Genomic DNA, 16,420 nt, shown 5'->3' with positions numbered 1-16,420 from the left:
CCTCTGGGGACCCTGCCTGCACGGCGGGGCCTGGGGTCCGGGGCGGGGAAGCCGGTATTTTGATCCAGTGAAAGCAGCGACCTCCTCTCCTGGAGGAGAAAAAGCCATATTTTGTATTATTTGGGGGGAGGTAGATATCCATGTGCATGCTTGTGTGGTGAGGAGATCAAGACTTGCTGCAGGTTTGATAAGGTAGTAGGGTAAGGTGGTTTTTTTTGCAAGGTGTGTGTGTGTATATATATGTATATTTGTGTGTGTATATATATTTGTGTGTATGTATATATATATTTGTGTGTATACATATATCCCAAAACAAAAGAAAAACTCGGCAGGGCTTTTCTCCAGGACCACAATAGTTATGCACTTAGTTATTTCCCCTGCAAGTTTCTGTGACAGCTTTCAGATTCTAATTTTAAGTTTCTCTGCTGTGGTTTCCTAAACTCTAGTCCTGAACAAGTGGACATGAAACACTTCTCCAATTTTCCTATGGTAGATTGCTAATTTACAGGTTTATTCTCATGCATTTTATTTCATGTTAAAAGGAAATATTAAAGATTGAGTGACAATTAATACTGTTCAGCGCTAGCTAAACACACCCATTCCTTGTGCTGCATCAGTATATTTGGCCATATGCTTTTCATGTTAACATTGCATTTATTTTCATATTCATATTGTGCTTTATGAGTAATATAATGAGTTTAATAGAGTAGGGAGATTTGAGGCTTGTTTAAACTTCTTGTACATTGTCTCAGTTTCTAAAAATGTCAAAAACTTAGGTGTAGACTAGTCGTCTTAGTTGATTTTGTTTGTTCTTGTAGCATTTACTATTATTTCTACTTTGACGCTTACAAATGTCCTTATCTCCCATATGCGGTTTGAAAATCTGTTCTTTGTCTTTCATTTAAATGTTCTTTGGGTATTCTAGTCCTTAACTTTCTTGTTAGGGAGTGACTGTATGTAGTCCTTAGCAATGGATAGACACATAATTCTTTGGGTTAAACATTTTCAGAGGAAAGTGCAAATGCTGCTCATCCTCACTTCTTTCTGGAGCATTTATCTTGGCGGTCTGATGCAGTGTAATTTAATGAGATGTTAACTTTTTCTCAGCAAAGTTACTGAAGTATGGCTCTATTCTGAACACAGATCTTGCCTTCATGCCAATTGGTTGCTTTGTCTCTGTTTATGTTTCAGTCTTCATTTACTTTTTTTTAATATTTCTTTGTCTAAGTCTGAAGAATTCCGTGCATTTACACAAACTTCTTGGTCATAATTGGCTTGACTTAGTAAATTCTAATTTAACTCTAATGCTTGTGAAAGGAATAAATATTTTTAATACAAGTACACTATGTTTGTTGTACAGATTGCACATTTCTGTTGCTTTTTGTGACAGGTAGGAAGGTCTGCTTACATGATTTTTTTTTATTTTTCTGGTGTGTCAGAGAGAGCAGCAGCTGTGTGAGAGAGCTTAAGAATGCTGACTTAAAATGCTTGTGATAATGTTTTGTGTCTTATTTTTAGACATGTTTTAGTGTTTGTATTAAGTGTCATAATTGGACTTAACAGACAGCTTTTGGCTTCAATAAACAATACTGTCAAGGTTTTTGGAACTTTTTATTTTTGCTAGCAGTTATTCTTTCTTGCATTCTTTCACCTGTGTCGTTAGTCCATCATTCTGGGAAGATTTTCTTTTGTCACTCCATCATAATTCACTAATTCAAAATAACACTTTACTCTTGTAGTTAGTAACAAATTAATATTTTTGTACTTTATTTTTGTTCTGTTCTTTTTGATTTGGAAAGGAGAAGTACAGCCATGAACTGAAGTGCCTCTGAATACCAGTTTCTCCTGCCCTTAGACTGCTGACTGTACTTAATTACTGGTGTGCTCTACTGTAGCGTATGCATATTGTATGTGTTGCTGAGCTGTGTTTGGTGTGTTGGGACTTCTGCTGCCTGTACCTTGAAATCAGACAATCCTGTTGGGTATGTTAAGTTACATGCCCCTGAAGTCACTGCATACAAATATGTAACTTGGGTTCAGTCTGGGTTTGGACAGTTTTGTTTAATTTGCTCTAAACAAGCATGTGTCTCCATGCCAGTTCATTAGTGCTGTTACATCCCACCAAGTACTTTATAAATGCTTGGTGTATTTATTTCTATGGCCCCTTCAAAACTCTTCACCCCAGATGAGCATTTTCCCATGTAAGTTAGAAAGGGGCAAAAAAAAAAAAAAAAAAGTCTTAGTCTGTTTTATTACTGAGCAACCACGGTCTGATTCAGCAATGGGTAGTAGTGTAAACTGCAGGCTGATTATCCCGCCAAGCCTGGGTGGAAAGCTTGCTGAGGTGGGTGACAAAAACTCATTGCTTCAAACGATATTGGAGTTGATCTTTTAGAGCGACCCCATCCCATTCTCCTCTCCGTGCTTTAAGCTGAACACCAGACTGGAAGGGGGGTGGCTGAGGGGAAAGTTTGTCTGGTCCCTTATCAGCACTGTTCAGGCAGGAACCTCCAACAGAGGTTTGGGAGGCTGGATAGGGCGGGCGAGCTCCTGAAGTAGGGCAGCTCTGTCTTGTAGAGCTTGCTTTTGCAACCCATGGCAATGTTTTAGATGCTCGTTACAGCTGAGTTAACGAGCAGGGAGAGAGAGCCCTGCCTGGAAGATACACGGTGTGGTCTGTCTGGGCAGGGTACTCAGCCACACAGGTGCTGTTGGAGAAAGGACTGACCCAGATCAGACGCTTCCCTGGGGAAACCAGAGCATGAGTGATTCACCGCCAATACTCAGTGCCTTGCAAATTACAGGGCTTCTATGAAAAGCACTGGGAATGTATTCCCAAAGAGTGTATCTTTATTTGAAGCACTGACAAAAGCCAGTATCCATCTCCTAGAAAACTACCCTGACTCAAACATCCTTATAGTTTTTAAGAATAAGACTTTCAGTTTCTTGTTTTCTTATGTAAGAAAAATTGATTAAAGTGAGAATTACAAACCCGTTATTCATACCAGTTGGCCTGATCTGTGGGTGTAATTGCAATGTCCAGCATTACTTTTTTGGTCTGGTCTGACAACACAGAACAGTAAAATCACTTTTAATTTTTTTTTTAAATAGTCAATCATTTATTTTGAAAACATCAACTATGTTATTAGGACTTTTTGTCTTGGGAAATGTTAAAAGATTAAATTAAAAAAAAAATATTAAAAGTAGGAACTGCTACAATAAGGTTGGCAGCATGACTAGTAATTATATTCATTTACATCTGATGAAGAATATCTTTATACATTAATTTAAAAATACTTTGGAAATTGAAAAGAGGAATAAGACTACTGCTTTTAAAGTGAATCACTTAAAATATTCATAACTGTGATAATAATGGATTTAAAGATACAGTAGCATCTTCATTTGTGACCTTTGGTCCCTGTTAGATGCCAGTCTCTTCCTTTCTTTCATATTAGGGTAGTAGCTGTAAGATTCCTTCCAAGTAAAGTTCACACATGGGTTTAGGGAAGGATGAAGTTTAATGTGATAAATGTACCCTATACTTATTTTATTCTTGCGCCTTTCAGGAGACTGAAAGTGAGAACCTCTCTTCATATAATAGCCTTATGTAGTAAATAGCCTTTAAACCACTTTAGTTTGGTAGAGCAAAGATGAACTGGACATCCGACAGAAAATACTTTCTTTAATAAGAAATGTTGGAATCCTGTTCTTGGAAGGAAGTGCACATGCAGCCTGTGTGGAAACCTGAAGTATTTCAAGACTCCTTCCCTGTTGTGTCTTTGAACATAATGCATTTAATTGAAATTATTTTGAATTGACATCATCTGTAAGGCTGTCACCACTTTATTTAGTGGCATTGAACTGGAAATGCTTTGTACTTTATTTATGGTCTTTCTTTAGAGCTAAAAAAAAAAAAATCTCTTTGTCATCTGTAATATCTTGTAAACTTCCAAGAGTCTCGTAATTCAGTTGTTCTGGAGCAGGAGCGAGTGGAGGGACTTGTCCTTAGGTGTGTGTTCCTCATAGGAAGAGAAAGTCATTAGTATTGTTATTCTCAGTACTGAGGAAAAAAATCAAATCATTTTGCTTTTTTCATCTTTGAACTCTGCTAGTAATAACTTCAGATATGTAGGTTCTTCTCCATGCTGTCAGTAATTATATTGTCTTTTGGATTTTTGTCGTTTTTCCTTAAGATCTGGAAGACTCTCACCCCTCCTCCTCATAATTGGTGTATGTGTTTAACCCTAAATTGTGCATTATGGCAGACAAATTAACAAGAATTGCTATTGTCAACCATGACAAGTGTAAGCCAAAGAAATGCCGTCAAGAATGCAAGAAGAGTTGTCCTGTGGTTCGAATGGGTAAGATATGCAATTTTACAAAGTATTTGAGCAATTGGAGAAGTTTTCATTAATGTTCGACTAGAAAGGTTATTTTGTTTACCACTCGTGCTCCACTTCATAAAGCCTTTAGAAGTATCACTGCAAGCATGAACAATTGTTAAATAGCAATAGAACTGTAAAGTAACAGAATTGTAAATAGTAATAGAATTTGTAGAATAGAATTAAATTAATAGAATAGAATGGAACTAATAGCATCGAATTAAAGTAATAGAAATTGTAAATAGCAACGGAATTGTAAAGACCACTTTTCAGGTCTTCATATGATCTGAAGCTTCAGTGAATGTTAGTCAGTTATATGTTCCTCTGTGGAATTTAGTCGTACTGGCAAGAATTCTGATTCATCAGAACCTTTCTTGACTTAATCTTACTCTTTTTCACCAGGAAAACTTTGCATAGAAGTCGCATCACAGAGCAAAATAGCCTGGATCTCAGAAACACTTTGTATTGGTTGTGGTATTTGCATCAAGGTAAAAGTCAGGCTGCTGTATTTAAAGTGATAGAATTTCCTTATTCTGCTATTATATTTAGTAGTGCATACTGTAACTTCAAAAAGCAATTTTGTTTCCCTGAACAACCAGACCTTGTTAACTGTTACTGTTTATAGAAAGTGAAGCACTGTGTTACTTTACTGAACTGGTTGGATTGCAGGGTGTGGGTTGTAACTTTTTGTTTGTGGCTTTGTTTTAGTTTTAGGTTTTGTGGGTTTTTTCTTTTGTTTGTTTGTGGCAATAGATACCTAGCAGTAGAAAGACGTTTCTGTAAGAGAACTAGAGAATATATGCAGTGTGCCTTATTTGTATTGCAGACTGACAGTCAAAACTGCTAACTATTCAATTTGGAAAATGTGGTCTAGAACTTCTTTGGAAAGTTGACTGTGTAAATGAAAGTGAAGTAATTTGGTAAAAGCTCTTTTAAAAAGTATTTAAATACACAGCTGGGTGCAGTACCAGAACATAGCATTTTATTAATAATTTGTTTGTGTGTACTAGTAATCTATACATGTATTTCAATTGCAGAAATGTCCTTTTGGAGCCTTGTCAATTGTTAATTTACCTAGCAACCTGGAGAAAGAAACAACGCATAGATACTGTGCCAATGCCTTCAAACTTCACAGGTATTTTATTTCTCAAATCAATGCAAGAGAGAAAAAAAAATTCAAGTTTTTGGTAGTCTAAACCTAGTGTGCATCAAGGTGTTCCTGCTTATTACCTCAGCAGCTTTCTTTTTGAATGTTAGTGATTTTTTTTCTTATTAAAAAGTATATTAATGAAACAAAATTGTAGTGCTCATTGTACAGAGCTCCTGTTTAAAGAACAGACCGCTCTTAAAACTTTCTTATCTTCTGTTTTTAAGGAGTATTGATTTAATTTGAATTATATATTGGCAAGTTAACAAAGTAGGCTGAAATAATGAGGAAGTCTGAAAAGAGGTTGTAACATTTACTTTACTACCAAGTGTTGGTGTCTGCTGGCATTAATATAATCCAGAGTTATCGATGTTGTGTACAGGTTGCCTATTCCCCGTCCGGGTGAAGTACTGGGATTGGTTGGAACCAATGGTATTGGAAAATCAACTGCCTTGAAAATTTTAGCAGGAAAACAGAAGCCAAATCTTGGAAAATATGATGTATGTATCAGCAATAAAATAGAGTTGGCATTACAGATAGCTGTGGTTATATTTTTTCCACTGAATTTTCGTACTGTGAATGTGATAGAATTTGTGAGGACAAGGGCACTTTCCTTATTAACAGCCAGTGACCTACTCCACACAGAAACAATAGTAGAAGGATGTTTTCAACTAAGGTTTTTTTGCAAATTCCGTGTATCTTTCAAGAAACATGTATAGTAATTGTAATTGTAACTCACTAAAGATAAATATCAGAGGTAGGTTTCTGTCTTTAAATCACACTTAAGGTTTTGTTGGTTTTGTTTTTGTTTTTTTTTTTTTTATACCAGTCTTTAAAAATATCAACTTTTTTTTCCCCCCTGCACAATTTACCTGCTCCCCATCAAGGGATTTAGGTAGCTCAAGCTCTGGAGTTTCTTCTAAGTTCGACACTGTTTTTATCTGAACAGCTCTAGTGTCTGTGAGCACTTACCATGCATCCTCATGGTCTCTTAGGCTTTTTTTTGTCTCTGATTCTTCTGAAGATGTTCTCTTACAAAATATGTTGTTATCATAAATTGTTGTTGAAGAGATTTCCTGCTGTACACTTTAATACCGAGTTCTGAAAATCCTTAGTTTCTTCTTATTGCTAGGTAATTAAAAATTTTGATAGTATTTTTTGAGAACCAGACATAGAACAACTTGTAATCTGCTGATCTTCATGGGAGATCATGATCAATTTTCCTATATATTTACACAAGTCAAACTGTGCCGCCAGCAAGCAAAATAATTTACAGAGGTTTATTTACCTAGTACTACTCCCAAGAGTTAATATTATAAGAGAAAAGACATAAAAATAACTATTGTGATTCTTTGTATCAGACAGTATTTCATTTATCACCTTCTCACCTTCAAATCATGTGGTGATAACTGAATTCTGATGCTTGCTTTTGTCCTTCAAGGAGGACTTGTGGGAACAAGTGCATTCAGACTTTCTTCATTAGTTTCTTTATCTGAAAGAGTCATGTTTTAATAAATTATTAATTTCATGGCTGCCACTTAAAACTGCAAAGAAATAATAATTTCCCAGGTACATTTTCCACTCTCTTTCAAGTTTGGTTTATGTTGTTTTGTGGAGTTCTTGTTTCAGGTAGTAGTAGTGCAGAAATAGCAAAACTTTTGATTTTCTGAATGTGTACTTAATTGAATTACCATGCTTCCAAAATCAGACTTTCCTGTGAAGAGCCAAATCATTATGACCACAGAAACATGTGGTATGAATTGAATCTTCCATGTTGCTTCTGCTCTAAAACTTAGGAAGCACCTCCCCTACATATCACCAAATTCTATTGCATCTTCTGTGCAAGTTGATTTTATCTGTCCAACCCTTTTCCTTTGGATTAGCTGGATCAAGGTAGCTAATAAGTGCAGTTACAGTAACCCATGCTATCATTTTCTCCACTAAGTAGTGTCACTCATAGGTTCTTAACAGTCGAAGGACAGTTTTGGATGTCCTAGGTGCAAATTTAAAATGCTTTTTCTTGAAAGGGCTAGTGACACCTGGAAAACAAAATCTGAACTTCTGCCCTCCGTTTTGCAATTTTATAATTTTTCTGGGGTTTTTTTAAGTGGAAACTTTGCAGAGGCAACATAACAGTTTGGTAACTAGCTTTTATCCAGGCTTTTTTTTAAATCTTGTGAGCATATTCTATTTGCTGTATTCATTGGAATTTTAAAATTTGATATTTTTTTGTTATGTCTTTGGAATGATATAAGTAAACACAGGCTTTAATTTTGTCACAGGATCCACCTGACTGGCAAGAAATTTTGACTTATTTCCGAGGATCTGAATTACAAAATTATTTTACCAAGATCCTGGAAGATGACCTGAAAGCTATCATTAAACCTCAGTATGTGGACCAGATTCCTAAAGCTGCGAAGGTGAGAAATCTCCTGAGCTAATAGAAAACTGGGAGCTTCTCCCTAATACTTCTCTTGTGTTGAAAGATTTCATTTAGCAGCATAATTCAATGTCAAAAATCCACTACTGTTTGAAGCTTTTAATGTTTAAATAATGTTATGGGGGGCTTTTTTTATTATTTATCATGCAGGGAACAGTGGGATCAATTCTGGACAGGAAGGATGAAACTAAGACACAAACTGTTGTATGTCAGCAGCTTGGTAAGTAATTTTGGAAAGTCAAACTTCAAAGCATTTGAAAAATCCATATTTACTGAAAAACTAAAGTCACTACTAGTGTGATAGTAGATCTAAATTACACCAATTAAAAAAAATTCAAAAGTAAAGATGCTTTAGTTTAAAGCATCGAGCTTGCTGCAAGCGTATCTGAACCAGTGCAAATAATACTTTCTAGTGGCAAAGGCAAACTAATGGATACGTGCTGGTTAACAGAATCTAATGCAGCTCCTGTTTCATGGTGGGAAGTGTTCATTTTTAAATCTGGAAAAATCCCAGTTACTATCTGCTGTTCTTGTTTGGTTACAACTCTGGAAAACTCTTAGCATCCCCTCTTGTGAGAACCATTGCATAAAAACAAACCTTCCCCCCCCCCAAAACAAAACCAAACCAAAACAAACCTGTATATAGGTAAATATAATGGGAGTAATACTGACTTGGGAGAATAACGCAGTTAATAAGGAAAACATCTGCATAGTCCAGCCCTGGTCATTTTTTTTTTTCAGGCTTTTGAATTGAGTTGCTGTTAAATGTAGGTGTTAATTTAGGTGTTGCTGTATCAACAACAGGGTTCTTTCTGGTAGGTCTGGGTGGTAAAGGTGGGGCTGCATTGTGCCACCAAGAGCAGGGTCTTTGAGTCCCACTTATTAGCGAGCAGGATATTCTTGACATCTGCTGTTCATAAAGCTGATGAGAAAATACTGGCCTCACTCATTTTTTTGTAACATTTGGGGAACTTGATTTTCTTGAAAATCATAACGCTTCAGCCTGGTCTAACAAGAAACAGTTTTAAAACTGGGATAGTTTCTTTTTAGGGCCACAAATCTTTACCAAATATATGATGGAAAACCAAATAGAAATGTAGTCCTTCTGCATGATGAGAAGCAGCCATACACATTAATTGGCTAATGCTGCAGAGAAGCCACAGCTTACTGTGACTTACAAATATCATTATGATGGTTTTATTTCTTTCTGTTTTTTTCCTCTGTGTAGGATGTCTGCTGTGATTATACGTGTTTCTGTAGGTAATAAAAATATGAATTGTTGTGTTGGTTATAACATATCTAATAACCACTTATTTGCAGACTTAACCCATCTGAAAGAAAGAAATGTTGAGGACCTTTCGGGAGGAGAACTTCAGAGATTTGCTTGTGCAGTTGTTTGCATTCAGAAGGCTGATATGTATGTTTAATTTACTTCTGTTACACATTGCTTCTAATAATCTGTTTCAGAATACGATCCTCTAATTTACACTTGCTGTTAGAAATACTTTTGTTTGAAATATTTTAACAAAAAGATTAAAAAAAAAATCTTTTTTACCAACTCAGCAGCTGAGAGCCATATTTCTCCATATATAATCTCAGAGTTTTTCACACTTTAATTCACCTGACTAGAAACAGAGTTTCAGAGGCCAATGTGAAATTTCAGCATCACCACTTCATAGCCTTTCCCTAATCACACATAGATGTATCCTGTTTGACAGCATCCCTTGCTTAGCCTCTCTGAATAAGAAATAGACAGATGCTTCCCCATCTCTGGGAACTTGTGTCCCTCTTCTCCTGGCTTGCAAACAGGAAATTACTGTCTAGTCTGTGCTGTTTCATGACTCCCTGGTACCAAGAAAGCAAGTTTGGATTAGTTATGGGGTTTGGGTTGGGGATTATTTTATTTATTTTATTTTGGGGGGGGGGGGGGGGGGGGGGGGGGGTTTTCTGGGGTTTTGCTTTTTTTCTTAATTGGCTGGGATTTTTTTTTTTTTATGGGTTTTCTTGTTTGTTTTATTGTTTTGTTTTTCTCTTTTGGAAAATGGCCTTCTTCTAGTTTCCTAGAGTATTTTTGTACTTTCCAGTTCATGTTAAATTTAAGCTGAATCAGAACTGAGTGCATGGGATTCCTAACTGATTGCTGATTTCTTGTAACATTTGACAACTTTGTCAGCATTTTTGGCAAAGTAATCCTTAACTTGAACCGCTTAACAATTTTATGTGACAGTCATCAGAGATTCAAGACAGGTGTCAGTATGTCATTCTCTTAGTTTGTCTCTCTTTGTCAATATAAATGATGTTCATTTTGTATTTCTGTATATTTAATGGCTGAAATGTTAGTATTAGGTCTGAATATGTAGAAAGCTTGCATTTACTAAGACTTCATTCTTTCTTTTGGGGCTAGCTTCATGTTTGATGAACCTTCTAGCTACCTAGATGTCAAGCAACGCTTGAAGGCTGCCATTACTATTCGATCCCTAATAAACCCTGACAGGTAAATACAAGCTTTAAATGTTTTGCTAGAGTGTAATAATAGGTGACTGTTTACAGAGGGAGGAAGCATCTAGTCCATCTCCCTGGAAGTGCTGACTTCTCAGTATTGTACAGTAATAGATGTTTAAAATATTCTAAGTCAGTAATATTCTGTTCCTTTGCATTTTGGAAACTTATTTCCTATAGTTTCTGTACTATTTCAGCATTGGGGTAAATTTTGTAATAAGGATGTGAAAATATAGGTGGTTATTTCTCACCTAAAAATTGCCATTCCATCCCCCTCTCACAAAATTTTTTTTTTTCCTTAATATGTTCCAAGGATTTTTTTGCTCCAGTCAATCAGTATCCTTCCACTTACTGTACATAAAGAAGCTGCCAGTTTACACTGAAGATGGACTTTCAACTTGTAACTCACAATGTCAATTATTGGGCAGTTTAAAAAAAGCTTGTCAGAGATTTGAACTCTGTCTTAATTTAGTATACAGCTAAGAAACCTTATTAGGTGAATATTATGTTGATAGTTTTTGCTTTTGCAAGACTAGAGTAAGAAAGAAAGGAAAAATGTTTTCTACTGAAGTGTAAAAGCATCTCTCTGGCTCTGTTTTTCAGGTACATTATTGTTGTAGAGCATGATCTAAGTGTGTTAGATTATCTCTCTGACTTTATCTGCTGCCTGTATGGTGTGCCAAGTGCTTATGGTGTTGTTACTATGCCTTTCAGCGTAAGAGAAGGTAATTCTTGCCATATTATTTTTATAAACATACCCAAAAAAATCTGTGGAAGAAAAAAAGGTACCAAAGTGCTAGTTGTCTGTTATGTGAACTTCTCTTCCTGTTACAGTTCAGTAACTAAAAACCGATTATTTTTTGTGCAGAATTTCTGTTTTTACACGATCCTAAATTTATAACTCGAGACCCAAAAGTCTTAATTATGAAATGCCCTTTGTCTCTTGCTATGGACGTGGTTTTGATACTTGCACATGTTTTGTATACAGTGGAGTTACACCAGAGACCCTATAAATAGTGGCAGAAGGGCAGGAGAGAGTTTGCCTAGTACAGAGGTATGTATGTAGTGTTCAGCTGAGCTGACCACACTTGTAGCACTGAGACTCAGTAATAACAGTTTTTCTGAGAATGGGTCCGACAGCAGTTAGTTTCTCTAAACCCTACACACATCACTAATACCAGGTTTTCAGGAAGAGCTTCTATAGCCTTTGTGTAATTTTAGTAAGATATTTTCCTCATTCAGTTTGCATAACATACGTTCAAACAGGAGGTTTTGTTGCCTCTTGTAACATGCCACTTAAAATCCAGTGTTGTCCTTGTGCAATTGAAACTTACCAAAATTGAAATTCATCTTGTCTTGCTTTGTTGTAGACCTTTTTTAATGATCTTTTTTCCTCCCTTCATAGGCATAAACATTTTCTTAGATGGCTATGTTCCAACAGAAAATCTAAGGTTTCGAGATGCATCTCTGGTATTTAAAGTTGCTGAGACAGCTAATGAAGAGGAGGTTAAAAAGATGTGTATGTACAAATATCCAGGAATGAAAAAAAAGATGGGAGAATTTGAACTATCCATAGTAGCTGGAGAATTCACCGATTCAGAAATTATGGTGATGCTAGGGGAAAATGGTAAGTGCAAATTCTTCTCCTAAAAACATAAAGGCTTCAAAATTACTGGTTTAGAGTCAGGTTGAACTGCTTGTTTCCCAGTGCAGATGTCACACCATGAGCTTGGTCCTTCAGTAGCAGGAACTTGAAGTTACTGCATGTTTGTGTTTGTCTGTTGTCCCACTAGAAGAACTTAGATGGCTAGGATGAGAGGTGACTTGGTGAGCTTAGCCACGAGTCTAGACTATTGCAGCTTTAGATGTCTCTTCCATTTGAAAAAGCAAGTAATAGCACGTGCTGCTTGCTAGAACTGACTCTTCTCAAAACAGTCTAATTTTAAAATGTATTCTTTAGTAAGTATTTCTTTGCATCAGCGACTTAATTGTTCAAGTCTTAAGTTACTAAGAAGCCTGAAGAAATACGTAACTTGCATTTTATTTTAGGAACCGGCAAAACTACGTTTATCCGAATGCTTGCAGGAAGACTTACGCCTGATGAAGGAGGTAGTGCTTAATACCTTCGTTGAAACCTATTTTGAAGATACTGGAAAGGCTGTTGTTTTCATTATAAATTTTATCTTTTTGTAGGTGAGGTCCCGGTCCTGAATGTCAGCTATAAACCACAGAAGATCAGTCCTAAATCTACAGTATGTTTAAGCCTTATTTATTAAGTATTGTGTTTGCTACAAAAAGCATGTTCATAGTCCGCAGGTAGAATTTCTTTATGCCCAGAACCAAAAGTTCTATTAAATCTCTTTTTTTCTTGTTGTGTGGTGCATAAAACTGAGTGGAAACATTTTTCTTTTAATAGGGAAGTGTCCGGCAGCTACTGCATGAGAAGATCAGAGATGCCTATACACACCCCCAGTTTGTAACTGATGTAATGAAACCTCTTCAAATAGAAAACATCATTGACCAGGAGGTACTAATGGCCTGAGACAACATCCTAACTTTTTTCATTCTCTACCTGTACCTGAACTAAATATGGCCTTATTCCTCCCCGCCCCAATAGGTTCAGACACTGTCTGGTGGTGAGTTGCAGCGCGTTGCGTTAGCTCTTTGTCTTGGTAAACCTGCAGATGTCTACCTGATTGATGAACCATCAGCATATTTGGACTCTGAACAACGTCTCATGGCTGCTAGAGTCATTAAACGGTAAAGTAACCGAATTAAACGGAATTTTCTGTCATTAAACGGAAAAATAACCGAAACTTCCAGTAATTTTACAGTAAGTTTACATTTAGCTCACTCTTATTTTCTTTTTTTATATTTCAGTTTCATTCTCCATGCTAAAAAAACAGCTTTTGTGGTAGAACACGATTTTATTATGGCTACATATCTTGCTGATCGTGTGATTGTTTTTGATGGCATTCCTTCCAAGAACACACTTGCCAACAGGTAAGGCACTTGTTTGGATTAGTAAGCAAGGTAAAGACGGACAAGGTAGAAATAAATGGCTTATCAGAAGCTTCAACAAAAATGGGGAGGTGAAGCATCCCTGCCTGTGGAAATTTAAGCTGCATTTAAAGGGATCCAAGAGTGTCCTGAGGGTTCTGCCTTTTGTTTTGAAGCGAGGAAGAGAAAATGTGATTGACCCATACTTGGAGGCTGCCTAGACACAGAGTTGGGGCATAGCTAGAGAATGTGATCAAGCCCTCAAAAATTAAACCAGCTCCTGGCTTAAACTAGCCTAGAGCAACTGCACACCAATTACATTGCAATCAGAGAACAAGAAGCATTGATTGTAAGGAATGAAAAGGACCAATTGTAAACTCTGCTTATGAAGATGTATTACAAAAAAGCAGTGTACTAAAGGTACCTGTTTGCAAATCTTGAGGTGCAAGTCTTGACAGTAACATATAATGTACACTTCCCTTTGAGTTTTACTCTTTCAGAGCTGTCCCTTTTGATACATCTACTTTTGTTCCTGTAAATAATTCTATGTAAAATCCAGAGACTTTTTGAGAAGCAGCCTTATTAGAAACCAGGCTTTTAGAACAGTGTTAATTATCAGGTACTTTACTGTGAGGGTGATGGAGCACTGGAACAGGCTGCCCAGAGAGGCTGTGGAGTCTCCTTCTCTGGATATGTTCAAAAGCCACCTTGACACTTTCCTGTGTAACCTGGCATAGGGATCCTGCTTTGGCAGGGGGGTTGGACTAGATGATCTCCTGAGGTCCCTTCCAACCCCACCATTCTGTGATTCTGGGATTCATGTGAGCCAAATAAATCAAACACATCTGTCAAGCCATGTGTTTCCAACACACTGCTAGCCTGGTTTTGATGGTATTCCTTCTAAGAACACACTTGTGTAAAGAATAATGATCACATAACCATTTCTCAGTATCAGTATGTTATGATCTTTGTTATATCTTGGTAATACTGCAACTCTGTTTGTTTGGGTTTTTTTCTTTGAATGTAAATTAACTTGAGTCTGCCAGCATACACACATGTGGATACAAAACAAAAAGAATGTAAAGGTAGTAGTCTGAAGACTTGTAGTACCATGCTGAGGTACTACTGAAAGATGAGAGCAGTAGTTAGGACTTCTTGTCTGAGACATGATTTGACTAAAAATGTAGCACATCCTGGTATGTCAAATAGAGCTCACATTTGTCACCAGACCTGACTGAGTTCAGGATGGAGATCAAAGCTGCCTGCAATCTGCATCGTATAGAACTGCTGAAAATTGAGCTGGAATGTTCTTCTCTCTTAACAGTCCACAGACTCTTTTGGCTGGAATGAATAAGTTTTTATCTCAACTTGAAATCACTTTTAGAAGAGACCCCAACAATTACAGACCAAGAATAAACAAACTCAATTCAATCAAGGTAAGAGAGAAGCACCTTTACAGTAAAGAAGCCGTGACTGTTTAATATAGAGCCAGGTTTTAAAATAAGGAACAAAATGAAGACTAACCTGGTTGTTTTGCTGTGCTGGAAAATAGCATGTGAAGTAAGTGGTAAGGGAAGTAGAAAGGAGTTAAGTGTCTTTTATTTCAGCTCTGTTCAAGTCTGACAAAGACTACTTCAAGTAACACTGATGTTTTTTTCTCTTCCCAAGGATGTGGAACAAAAGAAGAGTGGAAACTACTTTTTCCTGGATGACTAAATATTGAATCTGAGCATCTCTGTAACTGGCCCATAGAAATGCATATTGGAATTTGTGGATGAGAAGGCTCAGTCAGGTTTTAGAACACTTAAACTTTTGGAGCTTAAAATCTCTTGCTGTGCGTAACATCGGAACAAGTAGCAGTGTAAATCCTAGTCTGAGTAAAACTGCCACTTTATATTTTGGTGACACAGCCCTATTTTCAGTGTAATAATTAATTTCAAAATAGACCACTTTGAAATTGTGCAAATAAGTCTCCTGATTTTTCAAAATATAAGGGAGATTTTCAAAGTCAATATATTCTACTCATGTACCCAGTACTGACTGCACTTCCTCATTTTGAAAATATTTGAAGCTGATTTACCAAGAATGTGAAGCTACAGAAACAACTCTGATTTTAAAAAGGTTGAATCTCTCTGGATGAGGGTTTCATAAATAAATATCCTCCTAACTTACAGCTCTTCTGTGACACAGTGCTAACATTCTTTAATTATGAATTCAAAAGTGTGTATATTTATACAATGTCATCACACACACCTTTTCTCATACTAAGACCATACAAAAGATGACTACAAACAAGCTAAAGGAAGATATCTACACTTTTGTTAGTCATCTGTCCCTGTGCATCTTCTCAGACCTAGTTACAGAAGCATAATCAGTTAAATAAAGTCTTAAAGGAAATACTAAAATCCTTTCAGTCTTCTGTAACTGAAACCTACAACGTGAAGAAAGGTTACCAGCTGTTCTTTCCAACTCATTCCTCCATCCATCCATAAGTGCTTGTACCCATCATCTTTCCAAGGGAAAGATTAAGTTTTTACAAGGCTGAGATGCAAAACTTACTTTTGCCTAAAGCAAAAGCTTTGATCCTTACTCTAGAAAAAAATGAAGGGCAAAAATCAATTTCCATGTAAAGGTTGGTCCTTCCGGGAGACAGAGGGAAAATGCCTCTATTTAAGGGTTCCTACTTACTTGTGAAAGTAAGGTTTGGGGACATGTAAAAATAACTTTCAGCTGTATATCTTAAAAGAAAGGGTATTTTCCATGCAACAGTTGTCTGTTCTGCCTTCACTGACCTGTGAAAAATGTTATGAGAGAAAAGGAGACATGGCTTTGTTGTTTATTTACATTTTTGCCTCATAAGTTACCAGAGAATGTTGTGGTTTGTTGGTTTGGTTTTTTTTAGCCATTATGTAATTATATATTTTAGTAACTTGGATATTTTATGAGCTTGGC

At 36.5% G+C, this 16,420-nt stretch overlaps 1 protein-coding gene across 1 annotated transcript; it reads left to right on the top strand.

The window, feature by feature from the left end:
• Positions 1-4,179: 4,179 nt before the first annotated feature.
• On the top strand, positions 4,180-15,639 carry ABCE1 (ATP binding cassette subfamily E member 1). Its single transcript, XM_010175341.1, has 17 exons — positions 4,180-4,361; positions 4,785-4,870; positions 5,420-5,517; positions 5,912-6,029; positions 7,812-7,949; positions 8,120-8,189; positions 9,290-9,386; positions 10,374-10,463; positions 11,072-11,193; positions 11,874-12,095; positions 12,518-12,577; positions 12,662-12,720; positions 12,885-12,995; positions 13,086-13,228; positions 13,349-13,471; positions 14,793-14,904; positions 15,137-15,639. Exons 1-17 carry the CDS (start codon positions 4,259-4,261, stop codon positions 15,182-15,184), a joined length of 1,800 nt encoding a protein of 599 aa, XP_010173643.1. The 5' UTR covers positions 4,180-4,258; the 3' UTR covers positions 15,185-15,639.
• Positions 15,640-16,420: the final 781 nt, after the last annotated feature.

This window comes from Antrostomus carolinensis, unplaced genomic scaffold (genome assembly GCF_000700745.2).
Source record: "Antrostomus carolinensis isolate BGI_N321 unplaced genomic scaffold, ASM70074v2 scaffold12639, whole genome shotgun sequence".
In the NCBI taxonomy this organism is placed as follows: domain Eukaryota; kingdom Metazoa; phylum Chordata; class Aves; order Caprimulgiformes; family Caprimulgidae; genus Antrostomus; species Antrostomus carolinensis.
The sequence above is the reverse complement of the archived record's forward strand: the minus strand, read 5'-3'. Positions and strand labels throughout refer to the sequence as shown.